The following is an 18,054-nucleotide window of genomic DNA, read 5'->3' as shown; positions in this document are numbered from 1 at the left end:
AACATCTATATTATAGAAGCTTTACAGTGGTTGATAATACATATGTAAATGATATTTTGAAGGTAGCTTTTATGTTAACTTTTTGTTTTATATAGTTTTTTTTAAACTAAAGCACTCATGATAGCCTGCAATGGACTGGCATCCCATCCTGCCTTGCACTTGTTGCTCGCCAGGATAGGCTCCAGCTCCTTGCGACTCTGTGTTGGATAAAAAGGTTAGAAAATGTGTGGATGGACACAAGGCAGCAGAGTTGCCAGCTTCTAGTTTGATCTCATCAGATCTCAACTGGGCCTAGTCAGCACTAGTACAGGAGACATCAAAAGAAATCCTTTTCTTTTCTGATGTGTTTTGTAGCAGGACTGCTAGCCTTGTGTCACCTAGGTAAGTACTGTACATCAGTATTGGATGAAGTGAGTCCCATATATAAAACACATTTAGATCAAGATCACTACAGTACACCCGTATAAGAATTTATTATAAAATTTAACAACTCATTTAATAGGGAAATATAATCAAATTTGTTCAGCATTCATTTTAAACAGTGATTTAGTAAGGAATAGGATTATTTTATTTCCTTTTTCCTCATGCAGTTTTAATGCCTTAATTACAGCGAGAGTTCTGTACTTTCTGTGTCTGTAGAAGTCAAGACTGTGGAACTCGCAGATTTATAAAATTGTTTACTTAGCCATGCAATATTGAGTGTTGCATATTGGAGGTATATTAAATAATTGTTCTTATTAAGCTTGCTTCCTGCTTATTACATATTAACCATGCTGTGCATAGATGGTTTGATCTATTTAAATAACTCTTTCATTTTTTGCTTGAAATCTGTACAGTTTTATGATACACAAAATATATTTTATACTTATTTAGTTATTATAATATATAATATGATATGTAATGTGTATATATTTATAAATTAATGTGCATCAGAATGGTAAACTGTGGCTCTGTGTAATCTCTGTGTTAAGTAGACGTGTAGTAGATTTATTTTGTGAAGGTACATTTAGAAGATATAATCAGTAGATCTAAGGAGTATACATGATAGTAAGTACTAGGTATGGTATACGGTAGATCAGTTTTTATTAACAGGTTAATAATTAAACTCTTCAGATTAAAAATAAAATATACCTATACTTTACATATATATATATACTGAGAAGTAGACTCCCACATTTTAATTCCACTAAACAGAGATTCAGTTTCTTTAATGTGAAATACTGTAAATGTTATTAAATCATTTCTGAATTCCAGGAGAACATGGGGTAAATGACAGCATAATTTAAACTATAGATGGAATGTATTACTAATTAGAGTGAGCTAATATTATGCAATAATAGACAAAAGTAGATATATTTATGGCCCTGCATCTGTTTGTTGGAATTGCTAAGAATAGGCTGCTTTGAAAATCATGAAGTCCCTGTAACACTTTTCACTTCATAATGTGAAAATGTATTTTAAAATACTCTTTTCATTCATTTAGGAATTCAGAGCATCAGTCAGAAGTGGTTCTTCAGTCACCTACACCTGGGTCATAGATGACTTGATTCTGTTTGCTTATCACGGGCAGACATATAGTGTAGTATTCCGAAAACCTGCTGTGTATAACCTAAAGGTGAGTGAATGACACAACAATTTTGAATTTTTCAATAAATTGACATGTTAATACAAGGTATTAGGACTGAATCGTAGAGCATTTATATTTAAGAGGGGAAAATACTGATAAGTACCTACAATATGACTACAAATTCTATCAAACAAACAAGAGACTATATACTAATGAGATTAGCAGTGCTTCTGAATCCCAAATGATGCTGGCCATAATCTTAGTTAAGGTTGGAGATGAAGGGTATACCTGTCTTGAAAAAACTTTGGAGAACCTAGATCTACATGGATAATGATTATTCTGATTGCAAAATAAATGCAAAATTCAATCTTCCATCTGTTTATTATTTCTGTCCTTATTTATTTGTATTCAAATAAATAATGTTATAAATGAGGAGAGGCTATTTGGTAGTCATTAGCTATTTGATTCAGGGATTTCATCCATTTCTGTTTTCCTGTGTGAAACGGAATTTCACTGTCATAAACTTGCTAAGCATTCTGTCTCAAATGGTACTGTGCTGCTACCTGTGCACACCTGTGATTTCCTCTCTGATGTCAGGTAACAGCAGAGAATCCAGTGAGCTCAGAGTCCCTGGATGTGAAGCTCACAGCTGATCTTATGAAGCCCCTAGAAGATCCTGTGTTCCTCTCTGTTGCGGAGGTCATGGCTGTCAACACCTCTCAAGTGTTTGTCTTCAGGGTGAAAGTTGACGTGTCCATTGGCGTCACATTCAGGTTTACTATTTACCTTCTTTGATGTCAGATAAGTAACTTGACAACTCTAAGCAGATGTGAATAGGAGGTAGAAATAATGTCAACAAGGCAACATGCTAACCACTGTGCCAACTTGCTGCCCTTATACATAAATATTGATTAGAATAATTAAATATGAAAAAAATTAACCTATTTTATGTTAATGTCGCAATGGCAAGAAATCCTGTGGCAGCATTAGTCATGCTCTCTCCAACTCTGCAGATGGGACTTTGGAGATGACATCCCAGCTGTGAGCCACTCTTTCTCTCCCCCATATGATGCTGATCAGAGAAAACAGATTTACCTACAGGACTCTGCCAGCCACATCTACACTCAGCCAGGTAAAACTGCCACTGAAAATGCTGATACCCACTAAAATACTGAATGTGTGCAATTTATGACTCTAATTTAGGAATCAAATGTACAGCCTTCATGCTTTCGGTACAGCTATGTTTTGTAAAAATCACACACATTTATGACAGTTTTGTTAATGATAGTGATGTATACTTTATAAACATGTACAAATTGTATGTACTTGGTAGATTCTAATGTCAAGCCTCTATATCCACATGTTCAAGCTGATAATGTGTTGAAGGTTACTAATGCCAAGAGTAAATTATATAATCACACTGACATTTTTTAACTGAAGCTTTTTTAATAAAGCAGTTTCTACCCAAAAAGGTTTATGTTACAAGGTCAAGAGAGACAAAGAATATAAAGTTTATGTGAAAAGTATATAAGAACATATAGGCTTTTCGTCATTTCATGTGACGTTCATAAGGTTGGTTCAAAATGACAGTAACAGGCATTCACTTATTAGTGGTTTCTTTTATAACATTTTGGAATGAATTTTAATAGTTTAGTTTTCTCTTTCTAATTGTGAGAAGTAACTTCTCACTTTCTAATTGTAAGTGAGAATTGCATTTGCATTATATTTTATATGCACTCTTCATAGATTCAAACAACCTACAGTACATTGCCATTTAAGATGTTGGAAAATAAATTCTTAATTTCTGTGAAAAGTATTAGAAATCTCCCTCTAAACTTTTAAAAGATCAACTGAAGTACTTTTGGAAGCTGTTCCTGATTTTGAAGAATGTTAATGAGAAATTTATTGTTTTGTGTTCTTTTCAGGTAACTACAGTGTACGGGTTGAAGTTTTTAACAGTTATGACAGGACAGAGAAGGCTGTTTTAGTAATGGTGCAGAGTCCACTGTCTGGGCTATCCCTCTTCCTAACTCCAGCCTACCCTGCTGTCAACCAGGATTTTGAGCTAAGAGCTCTTCCAAGACCTTCCACTTATGGAGTTTGTTATCTATGGAACTTTGCTGATGGCTCCAAGGAAATTAAGGAATGCAATTCCAAAGTCAGCCACACTTTCAAAACAGCAGGTGTGTACAATGTCACAGTAACTGCCAATACCATGTTCAACATATGGAGGTCCTGGATGGCTGTGGAAGTTGTAGAAAGAATCGCAGGTCTCAAATTAAGTTACAATGGACCCAATGAACTGGGGACCCCTACAGTTCTCAAAGGAACTGTGTCATCAGGTACCAGACTCTTTTGGACTTTTGACATGGGTGACGGGCATGTGTTTTCTAACGTTTCAGATGCTTCGATCTCCTACATTTACAAGTCTGCTGGGAATTACTCTGCCAGGATTACTGTGGACAATCCCGTCAGTCATTCTTTTCAATCAATTAGTGTGGAGGTATACAGACTAATCATAGGTGGAATCCTTCCATCAGGCTGCTTTGTGGCCAGACGTGAGGTTCCTTTTCAAGCCTTGGTGTCTGGGAAAGAATCTGCTATGACGTTTCACTGGATATTTGGTGATGGAAGTCCCCTGGCTATTGTCCAGGGAAATTCCACAGCTGTTCACCGTTACGCCAGCCCAGGTATCTATTATGTGAACATCACAGCTTTTAGCCCAGTAAGGTCAGCTTCATATCAAACTGAAGTTTGTATGGAAGATCTCATAACCTCTTTGGCAATAAACTCTTCACATTCTGTGGCAGCAGTGGGGCAGGAGATTTGTTTCAATGCTTCTGTAATTCCAAAGCCAGATGAACAACAGAGTTACCAGTTTCTGTGGTACACAAATTTCTTCAACCGATCACCCACCATGGGTTCCTCAAATTATTGTTGTATTTTTAAAGAAGAAGGGTCCCATCATGTGAAAGTGGTAGTAAGCAATAATGTGAGCAACAGGACAGCCACAGTATTGGTAATTGTGCTAATGCCAGTAAGGGAATTAATTATGAAACAAGATAGAGGGCCCCCTGGGGCTGTGGCTGTTAACAAGTCTTACGCATTCATGGCTGAAGCCTCTTCAGGAACCAATGTCACATTTCAGTGGGATTTCAGTGATGGATCTTATATTAGACATGGACAAACGGTTTCTCATGTCTACACGTCTCCAGGACGGTTTAACGTCTCCGTTACAGCATTGAATGCAGTCAGCAGGGAAAGGGTCACATCGGAATTCAATGTGCTGATCCCCATTTCTGACTTGGTTCTGATCACCGATCGGCCTGTTGTTGAAGTGGGTCAAGAGACGGTAATAACAGCTACAGTAAACGTTATGGTAAATGTTAGTTTTTACTGGTTGTTTCACCCATCTTTCACACCTGAGCTGGGAACATCAACTTTTAAGCACATATTTTCGAAAGCAGGTGTCTATAACATCTCAGTGGTTGCCCAAAATCCAATTAGCAAACAGCAAGCCACCATTAGGATGGAAGCATATGAGAGAATATGTGGATTAAGTATCAAGAGTCAGGATCTGATTTCAGAAAGGTATATTCCAACTGGAACAAATGTTAGGTATTCTGCATCTGTGGCCCAGGGTTCTAATGTGACTTTTGAGTGGTTAATTTATCAGAATGCAAGCAACAGACCTCTAAGTGAAGGGGAAAACGTCACTCTCCATACTGATACTCCTGGAGACTTTGTGGTGATCCTAAAAGCTAGAAACCCTTTGGGACTGGTGAATAGCAGTCTTTTGCTTAGGGCTGTGGAGCGCATTGCAGGAGTTAAGGTATTAACAGAAGGAGATATTGTACCTTTGGGTAAGCCCATCAAGATCATGGTTAGTGTGGATACTGGGACAGACCTTCAGTATATCTGGCGTGTGGACTCAAATCACTCTCCTCTACTGTCAAATGAATCCTTTCTTTTTCACGCATATAGACTCATTGGCACTGTTGTCATTAAAGTATCTGTGACCAACATGTTGGGCTCCAGTGAAGGCTCCAAGCAGCTCAGTGTCCAGGAAGAAGTAAGTGAAGTGGGTTTTCTCATCCAGGGTACCCTAGGTCCATTTTATGTCCCATCAGACTCACCTGTGGCACTTGAAGGGTATGTAAAAAAAGGAAATGATTTGAGATGGGAGTGGAAATTTTCTAGGAGAACTGGTTCTACCCTTTTGTACAATCAGTCAGTTATTCATTCCTTTCAGGAGGCTGGAAAATACCTAGTGTCCCTCAATGTGTCAAACAATATAAGCTGGAAAGAGATAGCCCATGAAGTCATAGTTCAGGACACAATCCAGGGGCTGGCAGTAAACGCTAGCCACTCCACACTCTGTGAAGGAGATCAACTTGTTTTTAAGGTGACAATCTTGAAAGGCAGTGATGTTCACTTTTCTTTGAACTTTCCCACTCTAAATTACCTGGTTAATCTTGAAACGGACACCTACATGACATCTGACCTTCCAGTTGGCAATCACTCAGTCACTGTAAGAGCCAGAAACCATGTGAGCTCCTCTGCTACAGTTCTAATGGTAGAGATAGTCGAGAAAATTCATGGGCTTCGCCTAGTAAATTGCTGCTTTCATATTCTGGAGGCCAAAAAAGAAGTGAGCTTCCAAGCAGAGCTCCAGAGTGGATTTCAAGTGCATTACCAGTGGACTTTTCAATTGTCTGGATACCCTCTTTTGCAAGCAGCTGGGGCAAAAGTCTTTTATACCCCACCAGCCAATGGCTCTCTTACTGCAACCATTGTGGCCAGCAATGCTTTCTGCTCTCTGTCCTTGACTGAAAATGTGAGTGTGCAATCCCCAGTCCTTCATGGAGAGATGTTTTCTAACTTGACAGATGTCTTCATTCACCAACCTCTTGAATTTTGGGTCCTTGTAAAGGAAGGCAGCGATTTACTTTACAGATGGAACTTTGGTGACTCCAGGAAGACAGTTGTTAACAGGAACAGCACAGCCATCCATCGCTATCACACTCCTGGGAGATATCTGGCAGAAGTGACTATCTTTAACAATGTCAGCAACTTCACTACACAGTTGTTCATTAATATTAGGAAGCTGGAATGTAATGTACCAAAGGTTGACCTTATTCAGGGAAAACCAAGGATCCTGAAGTCCAGACCTAGTTACTTTGAAGCCAGTGTGGATCTTCAACGTTGCACTGCTTACAAGGCTGGCTACCTATGGGAGGCATTCTGGGGTCCAGACTGCCTAGAGAAAGACAGGAAGCCCTTGCAGAATATTGACGTGACTTCCCTTTTATTGGTTCTGCCCAAGTTAACACTTGAAGTGGGCTCCTACTGCCTGAGGTTCACTGCTGCTCTTCAGGGCACTCCTTTGTTGCAGTCTAAGAGTGTGAATATCACAGTATTGCAGAGCCAGCTGGTAGCCCTTATCAAAGGTGGCTCTCATAGAGTTTGGGCAGCACAAGAGGATCTGCTGTTGGATGGCTCAGGATCACATGACCCTGACATTGTGGGAGGTGAAGATAGAGACCTGCAGTATTTCTGGAGCTATGCTGTTCAGGTAAGACTCTTCCTCTTGTGGTTCACCAATCTGTTAACTAGTATTTAAGTACTAAGCACCTTTCAATCAAAACTGGTAAAAAATAAAATGTTAGAAAACACACTTTCTACATGCTAAACTCTCTTACTTTTTGCATTTTAACCCTGAGAGAAAACATAAGTTTAGCTACACTTGAGTGTTATTTGTAATTCTGACCTACAAACAGTACAGAACAGTAGAATTCAAATTAATGTGATTTTGCTCCTATTTAATTTTTCTGGTACTTTGCAGTGTGGAAAGAGAGGTTGCAGTATTTCCACTAATGTGAATGTTGTAGCCTGTGAATTCACCCTGAGATTGTTTCACTGTGTTCACTGTCTTTTCTTTCCTTGCAGAATACAACAGTATCCTCGCTCAGACCCAGCATCCTGAACAACAGCAGCACATTTATCCTCTCCAGGTTTAACCTTCAGCCTAATGCTCTTTATGTCTTTACGCTTACTGTCTTCAAAGCAGGGAAACTTCCAGCCTCCACAACCCAGTCTGTGAGTCTATTATTCGCCCCACTAGATTTCCAGTATAACATGATTTAGAGTATTTGGGGTTTTAATTATGTACTGGATGCACTGTGCTCATGAAAGCAGGTTCAAAGCTCATTTTATCTTTGACTATCTTTTACTTCACCTCAACCCAGATATATAATGGGAAACTAAAGTGGCTGGTCTTTTAAAGGAAGACCTGTATAATTTGCTCATTCCCTTGTGCAGAAGTTCTGGTTTGAAGCAAGTGTAGCACACACTTAACAGTGCATTATGTTAGGTGGAGTGGCACACCATCCAGCGGCCTGCCAGTTGACATTACGTGTACCGTAGTCACAATTTAAAAATCCCTCTGTTAATTATTGTTCAGTTTGGAATGATGCAATATTTTTTTCTTTTCTTTTATTAAATTCAAATTATGATGTCTGCTCATAAATGTTTTGACTAGTTTGCAGTATAAAAAATAACACCAACTTATTGATTTTAGGGAGGTATCATGTTTTTTGGAAGAGTTTATTTGGCCAAAATAAGAATTAATATGAAATATCTACACACAAAGAAACATTAAAATGCATCAAAAAGTCATCATTCTCTGAATCAGTGGCCAATTTTGTTAGTAACTTACAAAAATATAAAATAGTATTAAATCTTTATACTTCTTTAAAATAACATCATTAAAGAACTGACTACCTGCCCAGTGATGATTCCATTTACTGAAGAGCTACTGAACCTTCATTTACCTAACATTTTGAAAATAGTTGGTGTCAGGTAAGGATGTTCTAATGTATTGCTCTCCCTATAAGTTTTTATCTTGACATAAAACACAGGTTTTATGTTTCACTTGTATTTATTTTACCAGCTGATGATGATCATGTGCAGTATGTTCTTGTATTCTGCATGTTCCTGACCCCTGATCAGGATTATCCTGGGGTCCTACAGTACATTACAAGTAAATCATGATTAAACATATAGGAAAAACAAGGAAGTGTGTAAAATTAAAAAAAAATCTTAACTCATATGTTGTTCATTGCAATACATGGTTCACAATTCTCAGTATTTGCAAAGTAATCAAACTCTTTACTATTTAAAAAAAAAATCATTTACTGATTCTTTACTAATTCTGAATGGATCTGTCAACCAAAGAAAGGAATAATTGAGATTGCCAAGGTTGCTCATCAGATAATGTGAAGCTTCAGTAGTTAAACTGTAATGCTGGTGAGACTGACTGTATTATTGACTTGTTTCTGAGTGGAGAGTTAGAGAGAGCTCATCCCAGGCTGGACACGGGTCAGAAGCTGTGGTGGAGAATTCCAGCTAGAGAGCTGTTTGCTAAAACCCTGTGTTGTGCTCATGGCTTTCAGGTGATGGTGAGGCTTGGCAGAGTCCTGCCAGTGAACATCAAGTGCCGGTCTTGCAGTGCTTTGTCCTCTTATCGTGTGAGTCACAGTGTCCATGTCCTACTGTCTGGACAGTGTAAGGGCTGCAGCAATGAAACACTTGTAAGTTATTCCATATTTTTTTTAGTACTGTTTCTTTTGCACTCTTTTCTTCAAAACATTATCAAGTCTTATTGATTGAAAAGAATGTTGAGTAGAACGAATCTACGAATGGGCGGCACCGTGGCATCAAAAGACATACTGGTAGGTGAATTGGCTTCTGGGGAGAATGTCCATGGTGTGTGTTTGTGCTTCTGTATGCCCTATAATGCACTGGCATCCTGTCCGGGTGTAACCTGCCTTTCGCCTATTGTGGATAACAGTCCACATGGATGAATGGATGTATCTGCAAATAATTTGATTTGCAGTGAACAGTAAACTTGCAAGAAAATTCAGCCACTTCCTACTGTATAAAGTATCCTATTTTTAATTTATAAATTTGTTTTCAATAATTTGAAAATTCTGCACATTTATTTTTAGCTTAATATTCAACCCCTCAATGGACAAACTGAAAGCTTCAGAGAGTAAAATAGCTTCCATAGATAGACTTTATTAATCCCGTAGGGAAATTGATGTGTCACAGTGAATATCACCAAAAACTAAAGAGAACAAATGGAAATGTCAAATTTATAAGTATGTGGGCCTTTGGCAGCAATTATAGCCACAGGCATTTTGCAAGTCTCTCCCAATTTTACACACTTGATTGGTGTAGGTTTTTCCCATTCGTCCTGGCAGATTTGCTCAAGTTCTCGCAAGCGACATGGGGATTGCTTAAAGACAGCAGTTTTCAAATTTTCCACAGAAAATTTCTCAATAGGATTTGATTCTGGACTGATCCACTCACAAGGTGATTTTCTTTCTTATTATTACAGTTCTTGTAGTGCCCACTGTTGAGAAGCAGAACTACAACATAATACTGTCACCACCATGCTAGTTCTTTGTAGCAGACTCCATACAGAATTTAAGATGTTACCTTTTCAGCGCCATACAGGCCCCCTTTATGAAGGGACCAGGATATTGTTAACCTACCTGTATGACCAATTGCTCATATCTCAGCCACTGAACACTGACTCTTTCAAAGTTGTGGTTAGTCTCAGAGTGGCATTCCTAACCAGTTTCCTCCTTGCCTGGCTGCTGAATCTGGAGGGACAGCCTGATCTAGGCAGTCACTGGTACCTTTCACTTCTTAATGATTGGCTTTGTGATGTTAATCGTTGTTGTTTTTATACTCATCTTCGTATTCATGTTTGAATGAATTTCAGCACCTGACTAAGGGACATTACAGAGATTGTGCAATTATGACTTTTCCATTTTATTTTATATTATTTACTTTTTTATTTTTATTTTATTTTTTTTCCAATTTGTGGAGTAGGTTGTGTATCATAAAGTGAATTACAGTTCTACTTCAAAGTGTCAAGACAAAATTTAAAGACTGTGCAAGGGTCTGAATACTTTTGCAAGCCAATGTATTTAAATTTCTTTTAGCTTATTGCGCATTATCTTATTGTCATGTTTTTTATGACACATTATATGGTTTCTGCTAAATATAGGCATCCTATATCTCAAAAAGTATTTATTATGACATCTTAAGTATTTACAGGATTAATGGGTATTCCATCATTATAAAGGTGGATCATTAATGGGCAAGACAAATTAACAAACATTGTTTATTAAATTTAATTGATAAATGAACATAATTGTTTCTGATGAACTGAAACAATCTGAAGTACCAATGTAAAAGTTGGTGCACAATCTTACCTCATGTCATAGATTTAGACATGCTCAGGTTGATCTGTGACAAGGCACCCCAAGAAAAGATTCTTATGACTTCTTGGCCCAGAATAAAATTTGTTTTATTTTGTTTTATACATGAGCAAACTGGTTCTTTTTGTAAAGTGAACGTATTCATAACCTTAAAAAGATTGCTTGATTGACCATCATAACATAGTGAAATTAGTGATACAAATGTATGGCACTGAAAAAAATACTTTTGTTCTTTACTGTGATGTTGTTGTTCTGTCCCCAGTATGAGTGGACTGCTGAAGGATCACATGGAGAGGTTCTGGAACTGAACAATGTGTCGACAACAACGGGGAACTCCTTCCCAGACTTAGTCATAAGGAAAGGGGTTCTGCAGAACGGAGTCCACTACAACTTCACCCTTAGTGCTACTCACCCCTCTAAGGAATTCTGGGGATCTGCCAGCATCATATTAGTACCCAACTACCCCCCTAGTGGAGGCATTTGCACTCTTACTCCCAATAGCACCATCTATCTCCTCGAGACTGTTGTCACTTATCACTGCTCAGGTACAGAGAGCCTCCAGACTGCATGCAATGTGAAAGAAATTTCTTCTTGTGTAGCCATGCAGAGGCTAAAGGAACTCAGATTTCATTGGCTTTAGGTTACATTGGGTAGCAGACAGGGTTAAATCCCCTGACCTGAAGCCATGCATGTTGAAATGTGTACTGGAAGTAATGTATTTCAAAGCTCACAGTTGAAGTGGGGGGATTCACTATTTTTCACCCCATCAGCTGAACATTTATTTTAAAACTTTAACATTTGTGTTTCTATGGGTATTTTGGGATTGTGTTTATTTTATCCTAATTTATTGTTCCAGCTGTAGAAAAGTGCATTTTGTGGATAGAGGTACAGCAAACTGATGGTGTTGTTTTGAAGTTTAAAAGGAGTAACAGATGTAGATTCAAAAATGGTGACTGTGTCCTGTGAAAATTACATGATTTCCAGTTCAAGGCATTATTATGATAAGTAAAGCAATCATTTTTATTTTGGCAATCACAAAGAGAAAAATGACTGCTTCTTCACAATAAAACACATAATACTATGTGCTGAGTCATTGAACTTTTATTTGCAGGCTGGATGGATGAAGACGGAGACCTGACTCAGCTGATCTACACCATGCATGTAGAGGTGTGCCAGCACAGATACCACCAGTGCCACCTTCTCACCCTATACAGAGGCACCAAGTCAACATTCAGCACACTGGTACCAGTGGGTTCAACAGAGTCAAGCAGTTTTTCTCACATTAGTGTGCTGATTGAAGTGGAGGATGCCCTTGGGGGCAAAGTCATCGCTCTCAACAGGTCTGCAGAGGGAGTGTGGAACTCTGGTCTAAATGATGTCCTTCTGATAAAAAGTCTTAGAGATTACATTTGTAAATAGAGTCTTGTACATGAATCATTAGGACAAAGACTCTATCGTCTATATGTATCATGAGCTGTAGAAATGAAAAATTATAATGGATAACTTTGTGAAGAAGTTTGCAGTTGTTGTCTGGCAATTGATACTGCCAACTGAAAAGAAGCTACCAACTTGTGGTTAATTGGTTTTCTCATTTACTAAATGCTCAGCAGCTCAGTACAGTACAGCCACTCTGTGCCATATTTATGACTCATTTAGATGATTATCTAGGAAAGCAGCTCTCACCCCTAACCCTGGGGCACCTTTTTTGTCTCTGGTTTTCAGCTGGGCTCTGTGGTCTCCAATAATTCTGCTTATCCTTATATAGCTGCTTTACTTTATTATAACTCTTTAAAATACAGTGCTTTTTTAATGTTCCTGTTAAGAAACACATGCAGCATTGTTTTGATTCAAAAATAGAATTACCTTCCCCTAGAACTGTAGTAGTTGTTACTCCTTTTGCTTATCCTTTGAACAACTTGACCTACACAGGTGACCTACACCTTTGCACCTTTCTAGGTTGCTAACTCTGTCCTTCCTGTTATCCCAGTACCCTTACCGTGCTCCTGCCTGTATTCCCTGTGGAAAGTCAGGGAATGATGGAATGGCTGACGAACAAGAGCCAATCAAAGCTGTGGGACATGACCCAACAAAGCAACCCACAGGAAGTGATCCCCTACTCTATTGCTCTTACTAGCATGCTCAACCAGGTAGGTGTGGACAGTTTTGTTGTCGCTGGTAATCATTTCACTGAGTAATTTTAATTTTGTATATTAAATATCAATATATTAATTCAGTTTATAGAGAGGATATTAAATGTAATCACTGGTGTCATAAGAGAATCAAACAGTTTGTGACAGGGAGATAAGCTATCCAACATGATTAAAGTAAACAGAACCAATTAGTAGGACAGTTCTCCATGAAAGAATCATTCCTCCTTTAAGGAGGACAGTACAAAACAAAGAGTACTTTATTGACAAAGTATAAAAATAGTTTCTAGATTCCATTGTATACTACAGCTTGTATGGACAATTATTGTGTCATTTAGCATTTTTCTTTCCAATCATATGAATCTGTGTTCCAGATACAAAATGTCAATGAGTGGGACCGTCAGGACTTGATCAGAATCCGCAGCAACATCACACAAGTGCTGACCTCTCTCAGCATGTCCACCATGCACGATGTGGCTCAGATTAGCTCTGCCCTGGCACAGTGTGTGGTAGGTTATGCCAAACAGGTGGGCATAGGTTTTAGGTTCAACTATTTCCTACATACTTTTGTACCTTATATTTTAATTTAGTTGCCATGCTATAATATCTTTGTTTCTAAGCCTCAGTAATATTTTCTGTAATTATGTTTTATTTTAGGCTTTTGCATTATTCTTTGGACCTTTAAAGTTATCTTTGGATTAGAGCACTGTCAATCTTGTCTGCAGGCTGTACCCCATGAATTTGTGTGTGGAGAATGCAAGATCAAGACTCTTGAAGCCACTAGGAAGATGATTGCAATGATTGAGGACAAGACTGTGTTGGGAGATGACACCCCCGTTTCCACGGGCACCAACGTTCTGCAAATCTTGGGTACTAGAGGGAAGGGACATTTTCATGAAGCTGCTGCCTCTGTTGAATGTACTAAGGAGAACGTCAGCTGTCAATCTTACTTAGAGTGTCTTCAGCTGCTGATGTAGAATAGTATGCTGGTCAGTGGCTGAAATTACTGGGGTTTGGCTGACCAGCTCTCCTTTCTTGCAGGTGGCTTGATGGCTGCAGCAGGTCACAGCACCGACTCGTCAAAGATCCCAGAGATCACAGCCTCTGCCTTCAGCCTAGTTGGGGACCTCATGCGCTCTCTGATGCGCTCACGGGTCCCCAGAGAGGAGGTCTTAAAACTGACTGCTCCTGAGATCAGAGTCATGGGCCACCGGAGTGAGACTGCCGACTTAATGTGCACGAGTCCTTCATCACCCTGCCAGTTCTACATCCCAAAGGGGCTGAGCAACCAGCTGAAAGAAAAGAGGGAGGTCGTCCAGATCCTCATGAAGATGGATGCCAACCTCTTTTCTGCTAACCCACCCATTTCCACAGAGCTGGCTGCCATGGAGTTCAGCACCCCAGAGGGCCTTCCCATTCCCATCTCCAACCTTTCCAAAGAGAATGCCATCCATGTGATGCTTGAAACTCAGAAGGGAGTTGATGGGACCACAGCTCTTACCATCAACCCTCAAGGGTCAGTCAATTTCACAGTGAAAGCCATAGAAACAAATCCCAAAGCTGGTCTGTTCATCTCCTTTAACTTCACTCTGCACCCAGGTAAGGTACTTGAATTGCATTTTACTTTCATGGCCATAGTTTTGGTACATTCCTGAACTTAATTTAAAAGTGCAAAGAACTCATGCAATATAATGACTGATGAAAATGAACATTTCAGTCTTTAATGTAATGTAATCTGTAGGAGATTGGAACAGGGAGTCTATAGCTCTGTTCTCTTCATTGACCTGTAATGACTATATTATATCACATGCCATAGATAAACAGTAACTTAAAGATGCTATGGTCTCTAGCTGAGGCAAAAGTGTTAGTAATGAATTTCAGCATCCCCATTGGTACAACATATTACCATGGGCTGCAAATACTCCAGAGAAAACATGCCAAAAAATATGAACAGGCAGTCAAAGATTGTTAGAATAATACACAGGTATTACACTAGCATATTGCTTGTTAATTCTGCAGGATTTCTAGTGTAATTCTCCAGTATTACCAGTGTAGCAGTGCACAAAATCCTTAGTTTTGTTCTTTAAAACACTATACATAGAGCCCTCTTAAAAGGGATGGACAATGAAAAACGTAGAAGAGAAAAAAAACTTTTGACCCGCAGAATTGAATTAAGTGACCAGATTACTTTACTGAGATGCTGAGATATTTTATGAGAAAATGAATGATTCATTAAAAGCTTAGAGATGCTTTTAGTCTTTAGAAATAGGTGACCTACAGTATAAGACTAACTGGATTAGGGAACTACGATACCATGGTTGTATGGCTGCTGTGTTGCACTAAGCACTACTCTGACCACAGGTTTGAGGCCAGAGAGAAGCCCCATGGTGAGAATCTTTATTGATGACCACCCTGCACCTTCTGAGAACCAACACTTACTCAGGAGAGACATCCTCCTGACCTCTACCTCGGAGACAAGCCATGTAGAAGAAACCATCTTCCTTTCACCTCTGTGAGTACCGGGCAGATACAGTACATCTCCTGCTACATGACTAGTAACCTACTGTACTTCATTAATATCATGATTAATCAAACAACATCAAACATTATTACTGAATTAAGTTAGCTAGAATATTTAAAGTCTGTATATTTCATGAGATGTTTGTATTTAATTGTAATTCATATAATTTTGCATTCGTGAGACTTTTAAGTCAAGAATACATAATAACTTTAGGTTAATTTCAACCTGAGTGAATTTAAAATCTGTCTATGAAATTGCAGTGCTCCAGTACTCTCCCTCCCTTCACAGGCACAATGGCACAGTGTGGGAGTACCACGTGAATATCAGCAGCCTCCTGGTGGGCCAGGAAGTCCAAGCCTCAGTGTGCGTCTTCAGCTCTCTCTGCCAGTACTTCAGCCTTGAAGAAAGGCGTTGGAGCAGCCAGGGCCTGAGCCCCCTGAATGGCAGCAGCCTGAAGACGGCACACTGCCTCACCAAGCACCTCACTGTGTTTGGAGCCAGCCTCTTCGTCCATCACAGTGCTCTTATCTTGCTTCCACCTGTGAGTCCACTGTCCCGTCCCAGGAATGTCAATGGTCAGAGAGGTGCTGTGCTATGATCTTTCTTTATGATGGTGCATTTAATACATTATAAAAAGTTAGAAACAAGATGATTTCCTGTCTGGAGCAAAGAAAAGTGAAGGAAATTTTGTATCTGCAAATCATCAATTTGAAACCGTAACAGCTTTCAATAAATCATTAAAATTGATCAATTGATATTGAATAAACATTTTCAAGGAATAGCTCTTTACAACCTATTGTCATCAATGATGTTTCTGTGAGGGTCATGTGGGAAATCTTCCCTCTTTCATATTCACAGTCAGAGGGTCCAGCTCAGAACCACGTGGTGGGGATCGTCTGTGTGATCCTGCTTGTGATCTACCTGGCCACCGTCCTCATTGCTCACAAGATGGACGACATTGACATCACCCGAGTGGGAACGATTCCACTGTGTGGGCAGTCGGGCCGGTACCAGTACCAGGTTCTGGTGAAGACAGGTTGGACCAGAGGCTCAGGTTGAGTATTTGCCGGGGGGAGAAAATGTGTTAGAATGTTAGAATGAAAAATGCAGACTGTAAGGGAAAAGACTTCTATCTCACAGAAAGATTAGAGATGTTTGATAAAGGTACTTATTCTGATATACTGTGATATAGCACAGGACAATATAATAAAAGATACATTTATAAAAGCCCTCATGGTCCAGATAGTGTTGTGTTTCTGAAGTTTGTATCCTTTATTCTGAACGTTGTCTGGGTCTATATTGTGCACAATAATTTGTATCAATATTGAAGACGCACTATAGTGGTCAAAGCTTTGAACATCTGACCGGAAGTTGTGCTCAAGTCCCTCTGTGGCAGCAGGGCACTCTAGTTCTGATTGCACTGGGACATCCAGCTGTATGAAAGCATAACAGCATTTCTAGAACATATCCTTGTGATAAACTGGTGTGCTGTCTGGGGGGAATAGTTCTGGTTTCCAAACACCATTTAAAATGTGTTAACTATGATTGAACAGCTAATCTCTTTATACAGAGATTACATACATTTCCTATTATGTAAATATGATGGGAACTGGTATGTTCCTTACATACACACTCATGACATTACTAAAGGGTGGCACAGTGGTTAACATTGCTGACTTACAGCACTTGGGCCCTGAGTTTGATCCCAAACCTGGAGTGTTATCTGAGTGGAGATTGTACAGTATGTTCTCACTTTATGTGTGTAGGTTTCCTTCGGGTGCTCAGTTTCCTCCCATACTCCAAAGACATACTAGTAGGTTGATTGGTTTCTAGGAAAATAGGCCCTAGGTGTGTGTGCATGCCTGTGTGTCTTCTCTGCAGAGTGTACCCTGCCTTGTGTCCATTGCATGCTGGGATAGGCTCTGGCTCTCCCTCGCCCCTGAACTGGGAGAAGCATTTAGAAAATGGATGGGTGGGCATCACAGTAAACAATATGACATGGTTAACAAGCAGGTGCTGTGCAGGCTAAAGCTACTTCTTTTGCAGGATATAATTAGTTCAGGTTTCACAATTGCTCTCTTTCAACAGGCACAACAGCTCATGTTGGTATCAGCTTGTATGGGCTCAACAAGAGTGGCTCTCGTCACCTCGATAGAGAAGAAGCTTTCCAGAGGAACAGCCTGGATGTTTTTCAGATTGAGACAGATGCCAACCTGGGGGAGGTCTGGAAAATCCGCATCTGGCATGACAATACTGGTAAGAGTGTCACCCAAAGAGCTCAAAAAAGCAAGTGTGTCAGTGATATCGTTATGTTTCTAACCTCCTAACTCGCAAATCAAATAGAACACTAATTTGCTTTTCGATAATGCCCAGAATTTCCATCAGTCTGTAGATTTAAAAAAGTCTTAAATGCAAAATTTCATAATAAGATGTTTTCTGTAAATAAGTAAAAATAAAATTTCAACATTGGTAACCATGATACATGCCAATCATGTCATGGCAACACAGGTCCTTGAAGTTAAAAGT

The 18,054-nt window shown here is 39.3% G+C and overlaps 1 protein-coding gene across 4 annotated transcripts in view; it reads left to right on the top strand.

Annotated features, from left to right (window-relative positions):
* pkd1b (polycystic kidney disease 1b) overlaps positions 1–18,054 on the top strand; it is a 61,837-nt gene that overhangs the window by 24,369 nt on the left and 19,414 nt on the right. For 3 of the 4 annotated variants that reach the window (XM_015356090.2, XM_015356091.2, XM_015356094.2), the window contains 16 exons: positions 1,484–1,615; positions 2,165–2,340; positions 2,581–2,699; positions 3,493–7,142; positions 7,517–7,666; positions 9,022–9,159; positions 11,123–11,405; positions 11,972–12,200; positions 12,848–13,007; positions 13,382–13,534; positions 13,733–13,877; positions 14,049–14,606; positions 15,369–15,519; positions 15,817–16,069; positions 16,387–16,582; positions 17,617–17,784. In XM_015356090.2, the coding sequence (XP_015211576.2) occupies positions 1,484–1,615; positions 2,165–2,340; positions 2,581–2,699; positions 3,493–7,142; positions 7,517–7,666; positions 9,022–9,159; positions 11,123–11,405; positions 11,972–12,200; positions 12,848–13,007; positions 13,382–13,534; positions 13,733–13,877; positions 14,049–14,606; positions 15,369–15,519; positions 15,817–16,069; positions 16,387–16,582; positions 17,617–17,784 (6,661 nt within the window). The remainder of the gene's footprint in view (positions 1–1,483; positions 1,616–2,164; positions 2,341–2,580; positions 2,700–3,492; positions 7,143–7,516; positions 7,667–9,021; positions 9,160–11,122; positions 11,406–11,971; positions 12,201–12,847; positions 13,008–13,381; positions 13,535–13,732; positions 13,878–14,048; positions 14,607–15,368; positions 15,520–15,816; positions 16,070–16,386; positions 16,583–17,616; positions 17,785–18,054) is intronic. The other variant, XM_015356092.2, reaches the window with a different exon arrangement.

The sequence above is a fragment of the Lepisosteus oculatus genome, chromosome 9 (assembly GCF_040954835.1).
Source record: "Lepisosteus oculatus isolate fLepOcu1 chromosome 9, fLepOcu1.hap2, whole genome shotgun sequence".
NCBI lineage: Eukaryota > Metazoa > Chordata > Actinopteri > Semionotiformes > Lepisosteidae > Lepisosteus > Lepisosteus oculatus.
The sequence above is the reverse complement of the archived record's forward strand: the minus strand, read 5'-3'. Positions and strand labels throughout refer to the sequence as shown.